Source organism: Elgaria multicarinata, chromosome 1, assembly GCF_023053635.1.
Source record: "Elgaria multicarinata webbii isolate HBS135686 ecotype San Diego chromosome 1, rElgMul1.1.pri, whole genome shotgun sequence".
In the NCBI taxonomy this organism is placed as follows: Eukaryota; Metazoa; Chordata; class Lepidosauria; order Squamata; family Anguidae; genus Elgaria; species Elgaria multicarinata.
The window spans coordinates 146075355-146095397 of record NC_086171.1 but is presented as its reverse complement, the minus strand read 5'-3'; the positions used below and the strand labels follow the sequence as shown (position 1 = coordinate 146095397).

Below are 20043 nucleotides of genomic sequence, written 5' to 3'. Positions count from 1 at the left end.
GTGATGCAGGTAATCAATCAGAAACAGATTCAGACTCAGAAGACGCCGAGCCAGACACCAGGCAGTTAGAGCCGGTGGGGGAGGAGGTTCACACAGGAGGCTTCAGCTGGAAATCTGCCCCCTCCAGAGTCTTATCTCTTCAAGGCCAAATTCTATGCTTTCAGTGGACAGGGAGTCAACTTCCGGGGGTGAGCGTTCAGTAACCTTACTTGATGCTAGGAATCACCAGAAACTAAATCGTTCAGCGAGGTTAGCGGCAAAGAGGCAGTCGGACAGATTGCATGAGAAATCGTCCACGCATCAACCACCTTGAAGTTATGGACATTTGAAAAGCCTTTTCTTTTCTTTGAACGGACAATTGTCTTGCTTAGTTTGCATAGTTTTTTTGCCTAAGGGGGAGTTTCACAGAAGGTGCCTAGTTTGTGTTACAGAAGTGTTTATTGCTTGCAATAAAGCTTTGCCTCATTCGTCTCCCAGAGAAAGCTGGAGCAGCTACAGTACACGACATGCCTCCCCTAAGGCTTGGTATTTACTGTCAGTAAGAGCTTTCAACTCAAGTATGCACCTATTTTTGGCCCTGCCCCCCTTTGCCTTCAGGACTTACCCTGACATTTTCAGCCAGGGCAAGGTCAGCTCGGCCCTTCCACCAGTCTGTCCTCACTTGGAGCCACTCTGGAGGCGTTCCTGGGCAGAAGGCGATCTCCTATTGGTTGCCGTAGCTGTGCGAGGCCCAGCAAGCCTAATGGCTGTTGGAAAGCCCGCGCTGCCTCCCCCTCATTAGGACAACTTCCTGCCACCGCACACCAACAATACCATGTGATTTGGGAGTGGAGCGGTGCCAACCCAGTGCCAAGAAGACAGCCCTCTAGTCTTGCTTACTATAAAGCAAGCAGTGGCAACCAGGTTCACTGCTAAGGACTGCAGAAAGCCCATTGGTTTGTTCTGATCTTGAACAAACATGGAGCTCTCCTCCCAGCTGGCTGCTGCGGCTGCTTCTTCTTCTTCTTCTTCTTCTTATTATTATTATTATTATTATTATTATTATTATTAACAACATTTGTATACCACCCAATAGACGAGGCTCTCTGGGCGGTTTACATAGGATAAAAACACTTGAAAACAATATACAAAAATTTAAAATCACAAAAACATACAATTTTAAACCACAAAAACATACAAAAACAAACCCAGTAATTACATATTGCTAAATGCCTGGGAGAAGAGAAAAGTCTTGACCTGGCGCTGAAAAGATAACACCTCTCCAAATATAGAATTTGGCCCTTGGGCTGAAAGAGGTTCTGCATCCCTAACCTAGATCAATTAGCTTGTCTTGTCTCACAGGTTGTCAATTTCTGACTATTATCATGGCTGATGAACCTGTTTGAGAAAGGCTATTCAGAGTTTGGAGTGGGTGGGCACATGGAGCTAATCTGGATGGAATTTGAAATCTAGCCAACTTCCATCCCAGGGATCACCTGAAGTCTATAAATGAGGCAGATTTAGGGCTATTTCCTTTGGCTGTCTTCTGGGCATACTCCCTATCCACAGAAACATCTTTGACAATGGGATTTGTTGTGGCGGTAATAAAGTGCTCTGACATCATCATGTTCATTGCCAACACTATGGTGCCCACACTGTGGTGACTTTCTACATTGGCATATAGGTGCACGATAGAGCGCATAGATAACCTTTTCACCACCTCCATGTTTCCTCAAGAGAACTGGGATTGGGGTAAGGTTTAGGAGCAGTTGATCAGGTTTAACTGCTTCAACAGAGCATCCTATGCCCTTAGTTTAACTTTTAATTAACTATCCTCTCTGGCTTCTTACCTTTTTCTTGATGCTTTGCCCCCTGTGTTTCCTAGTGCTCACAAGACTTGTGGCTCCTTTCTACACTACTTCTGTCTAGTCCAAGCCCTTTCACAATCCTTGTTTTTGCCAGTTAGGGCCTAGTTTCAGAGGGTATGGATGAAGCATCCCAACAGTTTGACCATCATACTTTTCTTTGCTACTGCACAAGCAAAGCAGAGCTGCTTTTAACTGCACAAGATCCTTTGTTGAAACAAATTCCACTTGGATAGGATAGAAGAAAATGGAATGTCTCGAGAGGCCTTGCCCTTTCTACTGCCAAAGCTATGGCCTGTGTACGGCCATTCTTTTGAGGAGAAAACCCCCTCCAGCCTCCCCCTGGCTGCTGCATAAACACATCACCCTTCTACACTTAACTCCGTAGGAGAGGTTGGTGCATATGCTCTTTGTCTTCTCCTCATAAATAAGACTTACAGCATCTCTCTTCAGTCAGGACAGTTTGTTCTAGCACAGGCAGCCACCTTGTTGTGTAAGTGTTTTTTGTCCAAAGGTTTGGATAATAGTGCCAATTATTGTCATTCACTTTTATTGTAGACACACTTGCTGCTTTCCTTTAGGTGGCGCTGTGTCTTCATTAATTCTGGGCATTTGGATGATACATTTGTGGAAGAGGGGTAAGGAGCGTGGCCTGTGACAGACTATTTTGCGCCCTAGGCAAGCCAAACTACTTGCACGCACACACACCCCCCCCAATAATTGCCAACTTCGATTCAGCTGTTCAAGAAGAGTTTCTGAACTATTATATTTTCCTTTTATTATGTTTTTTCTTAAAACACCTAATTTGTATAAAACTGTGACCCTTAAAGGGCAGTACGGCGCCCCTCTGAGGTCTGCACCCTAGGTGGCTGACTAGTTGGCCTAATGGTAGCACCAGCCCTAGTAAGGAGGGAAGTCAAATGTGTGATTTCTGACTTTCCCACATTCCCTCATGCTTGGGGACAAATAGCAACAGGCCTGAAGAAAACTAACTCAGCTTGAGAGTCTAGATTTAGATTTAACTCTCGCTGTGTCATTGTAAATATGGGTTGTGTTGTGAATGGTGTGCCATTTGCTTCTCTTATGTGGGATTATAGCCTGTTACTAATTGGCAGTATTTTCCGGATAGTCCGTGAATGGGTTACATGTTCCAGAGTGGATTGTTTAGTTCTCGGAATATACTCAGTTCAGTTCCTCTGTCCTCCCCTAGCCGGTTGTGCCATGCTCACCCCACCCTGAAGACAATTGAAATGTTCCACTTCAGAGGACCATCTCAAGTTGGGGACCGCCTCCTGTTTAAGGCCATTGTCAACAATGCATTCAAATACAGGTATGTCTTTTTGTCCTCTAGGGCAGCGTTGGGGAACCAGTGCGCCTCCAGATGTTGTTGGACTTCAGTTCCCTTCAGCCTCAGCCAGCCTGACCAATAGTGAGGGATGATTGTAGTTGTAGTCCAACAACATCACAAGGCCCATTGATTTCTCAGCCCCACTCTAGACGTTAATAGGGTTCGGTCAGGAATTGGTAGAAAGCTTACTTCAGTTGTTCAAGGGCCAAAATAGACATTACTTTCAATCTGTTTCTAGTAGCTATCTCTCTCTTCATTTTTACTCTAGAGTAGGCACAGGGGCCCCATTCCAGATTTGTGTTTTCTTTTTTAAAGAAACAACAACCCTATCCCTTGGGTTCAAGTTAAGCCATTTTATGGTTCACCAGGACAAATACAAATGTTTTAAATTGTGCATGTTTTCATTCTGTTTTAAGCTGTTTGAATCTTTTTTGAGAAAGGTATCTAATAGTAGTAATAATAATGATGATGATGAAAATCACAGAACAGTTAGATTAAGAGACAGAGTGATGGAGTCTTTTTAAAATGGAGCATATAAAATATTTTACCAATGAGTGACCTCTAATTCTGATTATTGACATCATCAGAATGAGTCAGAAGAAAGAGCTCAACATCTCTGTGAATAACTAAGAGTTGGCATATGTTCTTTGGAAACTGTCTTTAAAAATGAATTCAGATAAAAGTGATGGTTCTATGGGAAGCAGAGTTACCAGAAAGACCCTTACATATTAGAATCCATTCCTGCTTCTCCCAAAGTTACATGTACTTTGAACTCTGCTGCAGCTAAAAAAAAATATATTGTTCTTGAAATTCCAGCATGGAGGTTGGAGTGTGTGTAGAGGCCTATAGACATGAGATGGAAGTCAGTCGAAGACACATCAACAGCGCCTTCATGACCTTTGTGGTCCTGGATGAAGAGGGTCAGCTGCGCACACTTCCAGTGCTGAAACCAGAACCAGAGGTAAGAAATGGGAAGGGTATCGCATGACTTTGCAAGTGATGGACAGTGGTCTTGAATCAAATCGGTGATTGTGGATAAATTCATTTGACTGAAAATTGCAGCATGTTTTGCCGTGCAAAATCAGATTTCTCCTTGAGGCCGCCTTGAATATGTGACTCATCTAAGCTCAGAAGTCAGAGAAATCTCTTAGGGAAGATGCACAATAGCATGAGAATCATGAATTAAAGGCTTGCCTGCACAGATAATCCCAGTTCAGGGAGTTGGATTTCCTGGTGCAGTTAGTGGTTGTACACATTAGGCTACATTCAGACCACACGCTAAGCCATGGTTAGGCCACTAACCCTTTTGCAGCTAACGGTTAGTGAGCATGTTTAAACTGTGGTTATTTAGCCACCATGGTTAGGAATGGGTCACACAACTCGCTAAGTCATGGTTCACATGACACACAACATGTTTAGCTCAAAATGCTTAACCACCGTGGCTTAGAATGTCATCTGAACAGGGTCATAGTTATAAGCCCGCTGGCTGTGAATCCAAAACAGCACAACCCATGCACAAGATCAGCAGATTGGGGTGAACTCCCAAGATTTGCAGAGGTATAAAAAATATCTAGGTCGTAGGGACCTAACCCCAAAACAGCCCGGTGAGGACTGCACATGCTCCGTGGCCACGGAGCACTGACTGACTGTTGAAGAGAGACAAAACAGAAAACTGAGTGAGAGGGAGAATCGAATAGAGTATCATGGAGAAGGACATGGCTGGCTGGCCGGCCTGCTGGGACAGTGACCAGGAGCACTCCAGACTGTAACATTTGGTTGCAGATCCTACTGATAATCACTACGGTGCCACTTCTCAGTGGATCCAAGCTAGGTAAGGGTCTTTTCCGACCCATACATTTTATTGCAAGGCAAGCAGAGCAGAACCTAAACTCTTTGAGTTAAACCCTAACCTCTAGCCAGTCTATTTAGTTAAGGCTTCACTTTGTTCCTGTGCATGATTTATAGGTCTTCAAAATATAACCCACTCATTTTATTTGCCTTTAACAGGATGGACAAAGGCGATTTAAGGAAGCCAGTGCTAGGCAAAAAATTAGACTGGACAGGTAAGCGAGAAAGTATTATTCACATGCTGGCAACTTTGTTGCTTCAGTTTTTCTTATCCTTGCAAACCCCTCTGCCCATCCATAAATGAAGTGGGGAATGCAAAATTTTAACTATGGCCATATATGATTTATTTCCCTATGGCACATTCCTGCAGTAAAATTATATTAATATGTAGGGGACTGGAATTATTACATCTAAACAGTTCTTCCTGTGTCCCATGTGTGTTGTGGCTGGGTTTGATCCACAGGTAGGTGGAGTCTGAGTGCTCTACGGGAATTTTCTGCTCTTCTCCCTGGCCCAGGGCAATGTCCTTGGAAGCAGCAGAGGTAGCATATAGCCATTGGGCTGATCACCTGAGAGGGAGGCTCTTTTTTCCTTTTTCTTAGCAGTCATCATAGTCATCTCCTAAATATTAAAGGCCTGTAACTTCCACACCTTTGGAATGGAACCGGCATCTTCAGAGGCATTGGAGGGGGCTGAGTGCTTTGGCAGCCATCGGCGTGGGCTGAGGGATGTTCACTCAGGCTCTCAGGAGTCTTGTCTGGAATGCCCTGTGCAGCCAGTTTCTGTGGCAGCCTAGGAAGCTGCCATTGGTCCATTGAACCCACAACTGTCGACACGGACTGGCAGCAATAGCTCTCCAGTGTTTCAGGCAGGAGTCCTAACTGCAGAAGCCGAGAATCGAACCTGGGACCTTCTGCATGCAAAGTGCTCTACCACTGAGCTACAGCCCCTCCTGTGGCCGCCATTCGTCTCCTTTGTTCAGCTCACTGAAAGTAGCAAATACAATTGAAGTAACAAGGTTGGGGCTGAACCCTGAGTTGTTTGGTATGAAACTGTGCTAGAAAACACCACAAAAGATCCCAGAATGATTTTGGGGCTCAGACCTGAAAAAAACATGTTTGGACTGCAGAACTTGATCCTAATCCCAGATACTGTATGTAGCAGGAAGCAGTAATTATGTCTCTGTTACATTTCTGTGCTACCCCATTTCCAAAGAGCTTATTTAGGACTGCATATGTAGTTCCCCCTCCTATTTACTCACCAGCAAAGGACAATACTTTGCACATGCTCAGAAGCACATTTCCCTTTATTATTATTTCACATTCTTAGGCTGAACCTTGGCACTGCAAACAAGGTGACATTAAACCTTTGGAATAGGAGAGTAGCAGTATGAATAGAGCAACCCAGCTTAAGTCCCATTATGGGATATCTGGAAACTATGCAAGGCACAGGAATTCAATCCTTTCTACACTGGAGCTCTTTGTGGGCACTGCCTGAGGGTTTACAAACATATTTCCAAAATGCAGAGAGACAGAAACATGCTTGCTTCTTTCTTTCTTTCTTTCTTTCTTTCTTTCTTTCTTTCTTTCTTTCTTTCTTTCTTTCTTTCTTCCTTCCTTCCTTCCTTCCTTCCTTCCTTCCTTCCTTCCCTCCCTCCCTCTTTTTTTTTTTAAGAGTGTTAATATTCTCAGGAAGCTACATTCTACATTAATTACAAAATTGTACACAAAATATGCTGAATCAAAATGCGGCCTGGGCTGATATGGGGAAGAGGACCACAGCCACAATTTACTGGATATTATCCAGCCTGTTGTATTTCGATAGCAAAACTTATCAGAAAGGTGAGAGACCAGGGAGGCGTAAAGGAGAGGGTTTTCATGGAAGAAAGGAAGAGCGAGAGACAAGCGATCAGCAAAGGCCGTGCAGAGATGAAATAAATTCCTCCTTTTCCCCCCTGCCCCCCTCACCATCACCAATTCCCCCCCCCACGGTCTGTTTCTTTGTTCTGCAGCAAGTCCTATTTATAAAGCAAGCGCTCTTCAGCTCTGTGTTTCATTCTGCTTCCAGTTCTGCCTTGCGGTGACATCAGAGCCCCCTCCAGTTTGTCTGCCCTTATGTCACTAAAACCTCATAGCGTATTTATAGCCTTGTTGTTTGGTTGTCTCTAATTCATAATTTATTATAGAACACAGGCAGAGACCGCATGCATTATCCTTAAAGCCACAGTTCTGGGGGCATTAATGCCGGATCGATGTGTTCTCTTGAGAGCACTGAGAGGAGGCAGGCTCGGGGAAACGGGAGGGAAGAACCACGCAAGTATCCTCAGCAGTGCTACATTGAAGAGAATGCTCTGACTTATGGGTTCACGGCATCTTCTTCTTTGACATCTCTGCGGCTTAATTGTTTGTTTCTGTTGCTCTCCTGGTCCTGCTCCTAAACCACAGCTACATCACCCTATCAGGAGAGCGTAGCAGTAGAATAATCTACAGGGTAACTTTGAGCTCCATCAGACGAGCATTTTATTGCATGCTCGTTACTGGGCATTCACAGATTTTCACGGGTCCCTCTCATGATGTCGTCTGCCTCCCTCCCTCCCTCTCCTTTTAACCTTCTTCGTGTGACAAGAAAACACCCCAGTAAGTCCAACTTATTTTTAAAGAAGGGAGTTGCCGCTATCTCCTGCTGTGCATGTTGTTTACTTCCTCTTTCAAAAGAAGTAATGAGGGACAAATGCACGGGCGGAAAAGCAATTTCCCCCTGTGGGATGATGCTCTTTATCCTAATCCAAAAAGTCTGGGTAAGAAAGAGTGCTGCTTGTGAAGGGTACTTAGAATGAAATGCAGTTCTGGGGTGGGGAGGAGAATGAGTTCAGACAACAGGGGTTTGAATATTATGGAAACAGTGCCACAACTTCACACACAAAACAGGTGAGTAGGTGTGTTCCCCTGTGTCTGTCTCTTTGTTTCTATACAGTCCATCTTTAGTCTTTTAAAGGTTTTTTTACAGATAATTTTAATCCTGCATAGCACCAACAAAAATCAAATCTGTGTTACAGATAAAATATAATATTACATCCAGGTTTTTTTTTAAACTGCATTAAGGGATAAGTACCTGGAGATAAAAAGAAAAAGAAAAAGCTGGCATGTTTCTTTTTCTGCAGAAGTATATGGGTAAAAATCATGTATGTAATCATGTATGTAAAGAAATATGTAAAGTTTCCTGTTCATGCATGCACATAAGGGGCTTATTTTAAAGAGGACTTAATTTCAAATTAAGTGCTTTTTTTAAAAAAAAATAGAGCACTTAAAATTTGGGTTTTTCCCCTTTTTAAAAATATAAGTCAACAAATTAAGAACTGATGTGAACTTCATATTGCTAGTGTGGAGTCGGGGGAGGCGTAAGTGTGGGAATCGCTTGCCCTTCTGCATCCCTGCTAGGAACCTAGCACTCAAAATACTGCTACATAGAACTCTCCTGGAGTCCTAAAATTAATCCTGGAGGGAGCACACAAATATAGCCCACATAAGAGCCACACACCACCACTTACCTGCTACCTGGTAGTGGTTATTCTGAAGTACGTGTCTAATCCCCATCATCAGTGCGACAGCCAAATCCTCACTGTGGGGGCCTCCTCGTGTCGTGTGTGTGATGACTTGAGACAGAGATGAAGCACGAGGGAATACAGAGAGAGAGACTGGACTAAGCCCCGGCTCTTTCAGGGCTGTTTTACATGCAAAGAAGATCCTAGTAGGGAAAACATATGTTAATAGCCCCAGAAAAACCACATGAGGGACTATTTTGTGGTGATTAAAGATGTTTGGAAGCCACAGTAGAAGAATAGATACTTGTGCAACTTTCACCCTCTAGCGAGTACATGTTTGTATGCATCTTCTCCCCTACACACACACAAACACACACACGTGTACACACTTCAGGGGTTACTGTAACATTGTCCTGCAGCTGGTGGGCCACTAAAGATAGCCTTTAAGCACACCCATAGCAACAAGCATTGTAGTCATTGGGTTGTGCGGAGTAGGTGGGAGTGAAGGAAATGGTGTTTCAAAGATGGAGCATGAAACACCTTTGAGAGAGATTACACCTTTGCTACCACAGGCAGCTTTTTAGAGCCTTTCTATGTGAAACTTTTATTGTGTGCTTGTGATGGCTCACTTATGGTAGTTTGCGGGTCCTTTACACAACATTGTCATCCTCCAGGGGCTCTTCCATGCTTTGCAATCATTTTACGTGATTTTTCCCCCCAACGAGGGAAGGCTAGTAATATTTATAAATGACAGAATGAGAGTCTTGTGTAATTGCACAATTCTGCTATACCACATCATCATCTAGTGGTTGTATAAGGAAACATACAGAAATGCAGAGAAAGACAAACCTCAGAAAAAAACAAAACACATGTAAAGGAGTCAATCTTAATCCCGCAAAGAATCCGAAAGCAGAAGCCTCGATAAAGGTGCAGGATAAAACCCTCATGTAGAAATGCCCTTAGTCGCAGGGCTGTGTAGACTGTGCCTCCAACTGCTCTTGAATATATTTACTAATTTTATATGCATGGTACCATTGCTTGGAGGTACCATTGCTTTCCCTTTCCAATGCTGCTGCTTGTTCTTTGCTCAACAAGGTTGCTCCATGATGAATTCAGGTACTGTAAGTCAGGGGTGCAGAACCTTGGGACTAGGGTCCTAATCCAGATGGCCGGCGGTCCCCAGATGGCCATGCCCCTTTTCCCCTGGCCTCACCCCCTTTCTGCAACTACTGATGGTTTGGTGGTTCCTTGGCTTTGGGGCGGTTACCTCCCCACGACCACCATTCTAAGAGGCTGACGTGCCTCTCCTAAGGGCTTAGTGACTAGCAGTAAGAGCTTCAGGCTAAAATACCCTGGTATTTTTGGCCCTGTCCCCTTTTGCCTTTGGCCCTGCCCACCACTGGAATGCAGCCCCGGAGAGCTTCTCCAAAGTGGGATTTGGCCCTCGGCAATAAAGAAGTTATGCACCCCTGCTTTAAGCTATTTAAAAAAGGGTTGTTAAAACTTGTGCACTCTGGTTGTGGTTTTACTTTGTCTTGTGCTAGGTCTGGCCTCACAGGCTGCAAGTTAAGGGAATGTGTTATTATACAGTTATTTCTTAAGCTCTCAAAAAAATATCAAGGCATTGTATAATACGAGACATAGAACAGAAGTAAGATAGACCCATTTCTGCAAGCGTGCAGTCTAGATAATATTAAGTATATTACAGGCATTACTATCCAACTGGATATGCCATTGGTGAATTTGAAACTTCAGAATGTTCTGGAATAAATAAATACACAAGCACCTTCCGTTTTGGAGCAGAAAGAAATATAGGAACTGAAAACTTGAAAACTTGACATGCAGGTGTCTGTGGTTGGGGTGTGTGTAAGTGTGTGTGTGTGTGAGAGAGAGAGAGAGAGAGAGAGAGAGCTCATCTCTCTTAATCTCCTTGTTCAATTTACCATTGAACTTCGCCCTGTCTGATCTCATCTTCATAGGATACTCTGTGTTTAAAACATCTCTTGTAATGTAGCTTTCCAAGGCGATACCTCTATTATGGGGTACTTTGGACCCCTTCACAATGTTTCTGTCATCATGAAGGTTATAGATAGCTGTTATCAGTCAAATCTCTTCTCCTCCACATTTTCTTATCTTAGGCCCTGAGAATGAGATTGTAAAGGAGTGATATGTAGTTGAGCAAAGAACAAGAGCATCTTGTGACTTGAGGAACTTAGTGCTACTTGAGTCCAAGGCTAGTGCTGGTTCCAGAATGACAAAACACTCCACCAATCTGAGTCTGATGCCCTACTAGCCATTTGCTTTCGCTTCTAGCCCCTAAATTGAATCCCAATAGATTTTCATTACATGCAGCAAATCCCGACTGAAAGTAGGCCTAAATTAATACCAGCATCTAAATATGGTTTCCTGTGCAAAGTTCTACAAAGACAGATCTTCAGTGCCAATATGTGATATTTTAATTTTACAACTACCGAAAAGGAATTTGATGCAATATATTTTTGGAGAGGTGGCAAGAAGTTGCATCGGTAGGTCCTCTTTAAGTGACTCTCTTGACCCACACATGAAAGAAGAATTGATAGTAATGCACTGGAGTGAACCTGAGTTTTATCCAGGGTGTCTGCCTGTCTTACTCCCTTTCACATGTAATCTAGCAGAAGGCCAGAGGGATCAGATGCATTCCAACAAAATGCTTGCAGGAGAAGAAATACATCTTTTTAAAAAACAATCCTACACTTTGATAGTTCATTTGAGCACTCCATGCTAAGGGTAAAAATGTATTGTCCTACTGGTATCCCAGGTTCTAGCTAGCCCCATTGTTCCCTAAAACTGGCGTTGGTGAACTCCCACTGGTTCTCAGCTGGGTAGCACTGGTATCCCAGCCTCTTCAATGCCACAAGCAAGTTTGTTTTTAAGGCACTTAGGAGTCTTTGCTTTATTCCCTTTTTGGTGTCTAAGAAGAAATAGGGGGAAAAACCCACAATTTCCAAGAGGAAGGCTTCCCTCCCCCTCTGCCCAGTTTACCAATTTACTTCAGTGTCCAATCCACTAAACATGCAACACTTTGTCCAGTTACAGAAACCTATCTTCTAAAGATAGGGTATAACTTTGATTGCTGGCTGTGCGACCTCTCAGTTCCGCCTTGCAGATTTCCCTTGTGAAATTTCCTTCTCAAGCCCTCCTCATAACTGGCTCAATTTTGCTTGCTTGCTTTAATGGCCACCTACCCTCTGGGCCAGAGGTGCAGAACCTCTTTCATCCTGAGAGCCAAATTACATTTTGGAGAAGCTCTCAGGGGCCGCATTCTAGGAGTAGATGGGACCAGAGGCAAAAGGGGTGAGGCCAAAAATACAACCCTCTCTGCCTGTTGTAGCCTAAAGATCTTACTGCCAGTAAATAAGCCTTTGGGGAGTCATTTCAACCTTTTAGGTTGGAGGGGGGGACTGCACAAAAGCTAGGAACTACACCAAAAGATTAGTAGTTGTGGGGGGAAAGGGGGCAGGGCCTGAGGAGGGGTATATGGCCATCTGAAGAACTGGAGAGGGCCAGATTTCCCCCCAGGCCAGAGGTTCTGCATCCCTGCTTTCTAATATCTGGTTTTATAGGAAAGGAATCCAGTCTCTTATATTACTGAACTAGCTCAAGTGGCTTGACTAAATTGGCGTCACAGTCACAAGCCAATCTGATGTTGTTGAAAACACATGACCTTTCCTATTGTACTATACAGCTTCCATACTCACAGAAGAATAGGAAGGGTCTTGAGTTCCCCAGATGGCCTATGTGGGTTTCCCAAAGAGCATTTCATCTTCGGTGCTGACCATATTGCTCTCTCGCCCAATAAGCCCATCTCTATTGATCTGCAGGGTTCCTTGTCTTCTCCATTGCTTGGATCAAATCTACTCAGGTGGCGACTTCTAACAGGACATCCTGTGTCTTGCAGATGGTTTCTGAGCAAGGTCATGTTCAAAGCCCATCTGCTAATTTCCCATAAGCACATATTTAAGAGAAGCCTTTTGCTGACCATTAACCAGTAACTGGTGCATTCTTTTACTTTCTGCAGAAAATATGTCATTTCCTGTAAACATACAGAAGTGCCTTTGTCTGTGCCTTGGGACCAAAGTAACAAGGTAAAGTAAAATTTGAGCCCCATGAATTGCTAAATTTTGCCTGTCGAGGGGGCTTTAGATTCAGGGATTTGTGCTCTCCAGGGTGGAAATTCAGCAAATACAGATGCCTTCCAAATGTTTGCCCTTCTCTCCCTGGGGCCATAGTCCTCTGTGGGGCTTCGAAATCCACCTTCTTGCAACATCTAAGAGAGCTACTTTGAGCTTCTTCGTGCCCCACGTGTCTGGAATAAGGGCCCTCTTGTGGAGGGTGACTAGAAATGCTACCCATGAGCAAAGATAAAGTAAAGGTATTGAGTTTACTGGGGTTTTGGAAATGGTACTGTCAGAATGAAAGCTGGCCTTGACGTTGTGCAGCTTAAACAGGGGCAGGGGGAGGTGAGAGACACACCGATCTGTTTAATTTATACGATTATCTGTCTGGAGGAAGGTTTCATACAAAGTTGAGAATGTTTGGCATTATAGAAGAGAGGCTCTGGGTAGTAGACGGGCCTTTTGATAGTGGGGAGAGAAACAGAACATCGAGAACTGGAAGTCCTTTGCAAACTGTTGCTCTTTGCCACTGGCTGGCGATGGCAGAGATTGCCTTAGAGTCGGAGGACCTGACTTCCTGTAACTTCTAAAGGAATTCAATGAAAGGTGGCAAATTCTACTAAAATTTGGCAAGACTTCAGAACTGCTCAATCCCCAAGATGACAACTATTCCGTGGAATTCAGTGACACAAAGCGCCTATGAGGCATTTCTGTCTAGAGCATTTGACATGTACTGGATGCTTTGTTAAGGGGGAGGGCAGCCCTGTTAATTCTGCATCACCTCTCATAGGCTTTTGACGAGTAGGTTTTAGTCCTAGTTATGGGGCCGATCTGAGAGGGCAACATTGGGTCACCATCCTTGGCAATTGAGCTATGGGTTTCTGCAGGATACCATCTTGTCCCCATTGTTGTTTAACATCTATATGAAGCTGCTGGGAGCAGTCATTAGGGGATTTGGAGCCAAGTGCTATCCATAGGCTGATGACACACAGCTCTATCTCCCTGTGGCATCTGAACCAGGAGAGGCTGTGCAAGTCCTGGACCAATTCAAGGTGCTGGTTTAACCTATAAAGCCCTACACGGCTTGGGACCACAATACCTGATGGAACGCCTCCCCCGACATGAACCTACCCGTACACTGCGCTCAGCATCTAAGGTCCTCCTCCTAGGGAAGCTCGGAGGATGGCAACAAGGGAGAGGGCCTTTTCGGTGATGGCCCCCCGACTGTGGAATGATCTCCCTGATGAGGCTTGCCTAGTACCAACACTGTTATCTTTCAGGTGCCAGGTTAAGACTTTTCTCTTCTCCCAGGCATTTAACAGCATTTAACAACGCTAAGTTTGTTTTCTAACGGACCCCAGAACTGTTGTTTTTATACTTTTTTTTTAAATGTTTACTGTTTAATCTTTTGTGAACTGCCCAGAGAGCTTCGGCTGTGGGGCGGTATATAAATGTAATAAATAAATAAAATAAAATCAGTGCCTAGACATAGTAATGGGCTGGATGAGGGCCAATAAACTGAAACTGAATCCTGGCAAGATGGAAGCCCTGTGGGTGAGTGGTCCCCGAGTCCAGGAGATAGGCTCATTGTCTGTTCTGGATAGGGTTGCACTCCCTATAAAAGATTGGGTCCATCATTTGGGGGTACTCCTAGATCATTGTCACTGGAGTCCCAAGTGGTCATGGTAGCTCAGCTGTTCGCCAGCTATGGCCTCTCCTGGACAAAGATCATTTGGCCCCAGTGGTACAGGTGCTAGTAACTTCAAAACTGGATTACTGCAATGTGCTGTATGTGGGGCTACCCTTTAGGTTGGTCTGGAAGCTGGAGCTAGTACAGAATGCAGCAGCTTGGCTGTGATCAGGAGCTGCACCTTTTCAGTATGCCATTCCTTTGGTGGGGGACCTACACTGGTTGCCTATTCACTACTGGGCCAGGTTTAAGGTTTTGATGCTAGTGTTCAAAGCCCTAAACGACTTGGGACCAGAATACCTGAGAATGTGCCTTCCCCCTTATCAACCTGCCCAGTCACTGAGGTCATCAGAGGGCATCCTCATGGTGGTTCCAGGTAGACCAATGGCCTGGTTGGAGTCCACCTGGAGAAGAGCCTTCAGTGCATTGGCTCCCTTTCTTTGGAACTCCCTGCCTTTGGAGGTCAGGCAGGCGCCAGCCCTCTGTTGCTTCTGGCACCTCCTGAAAGCAGTTCTGTTCCAGGAAGCATTCCTTAAATGACCAGCCACAGCTTTTATTGGCATTTTGTTTTTAATAATTTTAATTCAGTGTTTTAATCTTTTACCATTGTGCTTCTTATGTTCACCGCTCCACAATTTGTTAGTTATGAAGTGGTATACAAATATTGTAAATAAATAAATAATAAATAAATGTTAGCAACAGTCCCTGCCCAAGGGCACTTAATTTAATAAAGGTGAAGGTAAGAGGACTGGTGAGAGGAAGAAATAGAAAACGACCATGTTGTTGCTGGATGTATGCGAAAATCAAATCAGAAGGAAACTGGAAGTGATCATTGTACGTTGTATTTCTAAATTTATATTTCCAATGCAGGTTTATCTGAGTTACAACAATGTTACTGCACTGAAGACATTAGTAGCAAAAGCCAACTGGGTGCTTGCATCCGAAAGAGACAAGGTAGCTAACCCCATTCTTAAGCAGCTCTCTTCAGCCTAGAATGCAGAACATGTAGTCAAGTGTCAAACCTGCCCATGGGCCTTTTCAGCAGAAGGTGTTTTCCCTGTAGAACCATTCAGGATCACCCATCATTGTACAGCAGGACCATGTGGCTGGGGGATGATGGGCCTAATAGTCCAACACATCTGGAGGAAACCAGGTTGGGGAAAGCTGTTCTAGATGATGCAGTCCCAGCCAGGACTACCATTGTGGGAGGAATCCTGGTTTCCATGGACTCAAACTGCTCAGTGGAGTGGCTGGCATACTGCGATTCTTTCCTTACCAAGGGATGTGGTAAGCTGTGGGGATAGCGTGTGTGCTAATCTCACAGGCACCTCTTGGAAAACGCGTCATGTGCGCCTCGCATGTCCTTTCTCTGCCTGCCCTTAATTTTTGTTATCCTCTACTATTGCAGGCAACTTCTTCCTGCTGAGATTTGTGCTTCCACGTTCTCATAATATGATGAAAATGCTCCCAGCAAGGCTACCCCTTCCATTATCAGCGATATCACTTGATGTGGCTAATGTATTAAAAAGGAGAGAGCGAGAGTGAGAACAGGTTTTCATCCTGTTATGGTGAAGGCACCATCTGGAAAGGTTCAGACAGCTTGCCTTGAACTACACATGTGTAGCCACTGACTGTCACCTTATGCTTTGCAAATATTTCTGTGTTTGCAGTGCTCAATTTCCAAGGCTAACTCGATAACATAGTGGACTGGACTTTAGGTGCCAGGTTAGAGGGCAGAATTAAGATGGCCAATTTTGCACCCATCTACCAGGCTCTGACGTTGCTTCCGCTCTGCTCATGTGTTCCATGCACTGTTGAGGGAGTCTGGGTGGGCACCCTTTGCAAAGTTAGGTGATACCCTCAAATCCTCTGTGTGTTGCAGAGATCTGGAAGAGGGGGAAAGGTATCTGTATGGCCCGAGCACCCTCTTGTGAACAGGGCGTGCATATCACAGCCATTGCGGAGAGATGAGGGAAAGGCAGCATCTGGAGTTCATTCACAAGAGCAGAAGTATCAGGTTTACACCAGGGCAGAAGTGATGCCCCCTGACAATAGAAGTCTTCTTCTTCTTTTAACTCTCACATGAGATGAAGAAATCCTCAGTGGCACTTGTTTACCTGTATTATTGTATCTCATGTGAACCGCCCAGAGAGCTTCGGCTATGGGGAGGTATACAAATGCAAATAATAATAATAACAATAACAATAATAATAATAATAGTTTTGGGGCTGGGCTCTGGCATTGAAAATAGGTTCTGGGGCTGAACCCTGACTCATGCAGAGAGACAGATGTGTGTGCAGGAGGGAAGAAATTTAAATGGACTGATACCAACCGATGCTGTTTTAAGGCTGGACATCAAAATAGCCATAACTTGAAATGCCTCTTGAGGATGCTCCTAGAACTCAGATGCTCTTTCTCCAGCTGCACTTTTTACCCTGCTTGAGCTGAAGTGACACATTCCTTCAAGGGGACCAGGGACATTGGTCCTTGCTGAATCCAAAAGAGGCCTTTGTGCTTGCAAGTCCTACTACCTGTTCTTCTCCATCTCATATGTACCATGAACAGTAGTTGTGTTTGTTACATTGATTACATGTTGTTTCCATTTGCATTGAACTGGAATCTTTATTAGAGGTGCTTTTTTTTTAAACTTCCATTGCCTCTTTGTCCACACTTCCTTCAGGTCAAGATGTACACGCTGGAGGAGGACAAGTTCCTCTCCATCCGGATAGAGATGACCATCTGCATTGATGCGATGCAGGCCTTCCTGCTGCTCTCAGACCTGCGACGCAGGCATGAGTGGGACAAGCATTATGCGTAAGTACTTGGGAGCTGCAAAAGGCTCTTTAGTTAGGGGTGGGGTCCCCAATTCCCTGTCCTATAGCATAAGGGGGCTCTCTGCCCAAATACTTACTTTGAAAGAAACAACACCCAAATATTGAGATTCTCATAAAACTGATTTCTCTGCCCAAGACCACATGCGGTGGCTTTTCTGTGCTCCTGCAGAATCATAGCGTAACACAGGTCTGAGTAGGTAGCTGAGCTAGAAATACCGCTGTACTAGTGATCCTAGTCCCAGAACCACTCTTTTCCCCTGCTTTTTCCATTTTGATCATCCTGAGAGCTAATTGCCTGTTGCTCTCTCTTGTACTATATGACCTAAGTTGCTGTTGCATCAATACTAACCTAAGAAGAGTCCTGTTGGATCAGACTAAAGACCTATCTTGTCTAGCATCTGGTTTCCCTTTGGTGCCAACCCTGTCTCCCGCAGGAATCTCATAGTTCTCTCCTGCTGTTGTTCTCCAGCAATCCTATCCCCCTGTCTGACTGCTTATCTCCTAGTTTTTGAGCAGCTTCAGCATTTGGTTATGGGCACCTACGCAGAAATTATTTCTGGTTTCTGTCTTTTCAGATAAATAAATGTTCTTTTGCAGGAGTTCTGAGCTTGTCCAGCAGGTTGACAAAGATGATATGATCTATCATGTAATTAGTCGAACGATGAGTGAGGAAAAGAAGCCTCAAGACTTTGTCATCCTGGTGTCACGAAGAAAACCTTGCAGCAAAGGGTATGTTGGCAAGTCTCCCCCCCCCCCCGCCCATTCCAGTTTTTAGGGCATCAGCTCTACCATGAATATGGTGCGCACATATACATAAAAGTCATGTTGGTGCTTGGATGGCCTTTTGAAAACTCTGCTGGGTATGTGGGGGTTTTTAAGGCACAAAAATGAATGCAAAGCACTAGACTCCTCCTGCTTCTGCTGTATTCTACTACTGTATTTATATCCCGCCTTTTCCCAATACTGGGACTCAAGGCAGCTTTACAAAATTAAAACATGTACAATTAAAACACACACACATATATATATATATACACAAATGTTAAAATAGAATTAAATCAACTGTAATATTAAAACATTTTAAAACGATTTAAAGGCAAATAACAATAAAAAATTAAATGCATTAACACATTAACTCAGGTCCAGAGTATTCCCAAAGGCCTGCTGGAACAAAAAAGTTTTTGCCTGCCTCTGAAAACATAGCAAAGAGGGAGCCAGTCTAGCCTCCTCGGGAAGCGAGTTCCAGAGCCTTGGAGCAGCCACCGACTAAGGATGCAGTCCTATGGGATGTGCCCTGGCTGCTTGTGCACCTTTGAACTCAGAGACTTACAAGTATCCAGTGCAAGGGGGAGGGGCCTTGTGACTCCCGCTCTGCATTTTAGCTAGATGGGTGTTTTTGCCTGTCTAGTGGAGGCTTCAGGGAGGGAAGGAGGGTGGGGATACCTGTTGCCCCACCTCCTGAGTCTCCTCTCCTCCCCACCCCTGGAATGCCCCCTTTCTCCAATTGCATGCTCAGTTTTGCGAGTGCAGAGAGGTAGCCACTGCAGTTCTCTCTACGCTGGCTGAGAGATCGACGGGGCAGGGAGCACAGTTTCCTGGCTCCCAGCTCAGAGCCAGGAAACGAAACAATCCTATGTCCCATCAGACGCTGTCTAGGGGATATAGGATTGCTCCCTAAGTAGCTCAGGGCAATTTCATCCCATTAGGTAAGTGATGCAAGGATGTATTGATCGTTCTCATGGGCCTGGTGAACTTCAAAACAGAGGAGGAGAAAAGTTCATTTCACTTGCCCTAAACAAGTTTTCTTCTTTTCCAGCGATCCATATGTTGTAGCATTCAGATCAGTTACGTTGCCAACACATCCAGCAAAGCCAGAATATACTCGAGGGGAGACTTTATGTTCTGGCTTCTGTATTTGGCAGGAAACAGAAGAACTCGCCAAGGTAGGCATTTATCTTTCTAGAAGTACTGTAGATCAACAGACAACAATGGCTCACTTTGGACAATCTTAAACCATGGGTGGGTATACTTTGGACTATGCTGCAAGCTCGTGCATTTCTTCCTTCTTTCTTTCTTATGCATGGATTCCCTCCTTCATTTCCAGGGTGCTCTAGCCGTAGCTTGCTGTGACGCCATAATTGGGCAAAACCATGGTTAGTGCTAACTTCCAAACCATGGGTTTACAAACCATGGTTTGAAGGTTAACACTGAGTGTAAACTCCTCAATTTGGACAAGCTATGGACAGAGCAATTTGAAAATGAAGGAAAGAATTGACTTATGAAGGGAAGAAGAGAGGGGAAGATGTGAGCCTGCAACACATCCTTGCACTTCCAAATTGATCCTTTCACTCTGTGCATTCTGTATCCCACCTGTCTTAGCTTGTTGGCCTGCTTTTAGAAGCCAGTTTGCACCCACCCACACCCGGGATATTTCGGTTCAGCTCCCCAGGATATGCTTTATACAATAGGGTGGTTTCCTTTCTATTCGTACTGTGCATAGTTTTGTGAGTCCCCTTCTGTACATAAGATTTACTTCAGGTGGTCTGATGGATCCTTTTTCATGATCCTGCGTTGGAATGGCTGTTCTTTGTGGTCCTTTCCAGACCCCATTTCTCATAATGGTGCATCAAGGTTCTGATTGCAGAGGCGTTTTTCTGGCCACACTTCTCCATGGGATGCATCCTCAGTGTGCTCATGCATGCTGTCATGTGGAGAAATGTGTTGAGATCCAGCAGTATGTAGCTATACTCAGCAGTCATCTCCCCAGTCCCGGCTGTCACTTTT

The 20043-nt window shown here is 44.5% G+C and overlaps 1 protein-coding gene across 1 annotated transcript in view; it reads left to right on the top strand.

Annotated features, from left to right (window-relative positions):
• ACOT11 (acyl-CoA thioesterase 11) overlaps window positions 1–20043 on the top strand; it is a 42904-nt gene that overhangs the window by 20765 nt on the left and 2096 nt on the right. The window contains exons 7-14 of the mRNA XM_063138591.1: window positions 3055–3174; window positions 4009–4153; window positions 5200–5255; window positions 12639–12705; window positions 15296–15379; window positions 17106–17239; window positions 17857–17988; window positions 19076–19202. Of these exons, the coding sequence (XP_062994661.1) occupies window positions 3055–3174; window positions 4009–4153; window positions 5200–5255; window positions 12639–12705; window positions 15296–15379; window positions 17106–17239; window positions 17857–17988; window positions 19076–19202 (865 nt within the window). The remainder of the gene's footprint in view (window positions 1–3054; window positions 3175–4008; window positions 4154–5199; window positions 5256–12638; window positions 12706–15295; window positions 15380–17105; window positions 17240–17856; window positions 17989–19075; window positions 19203–20043) is intronic.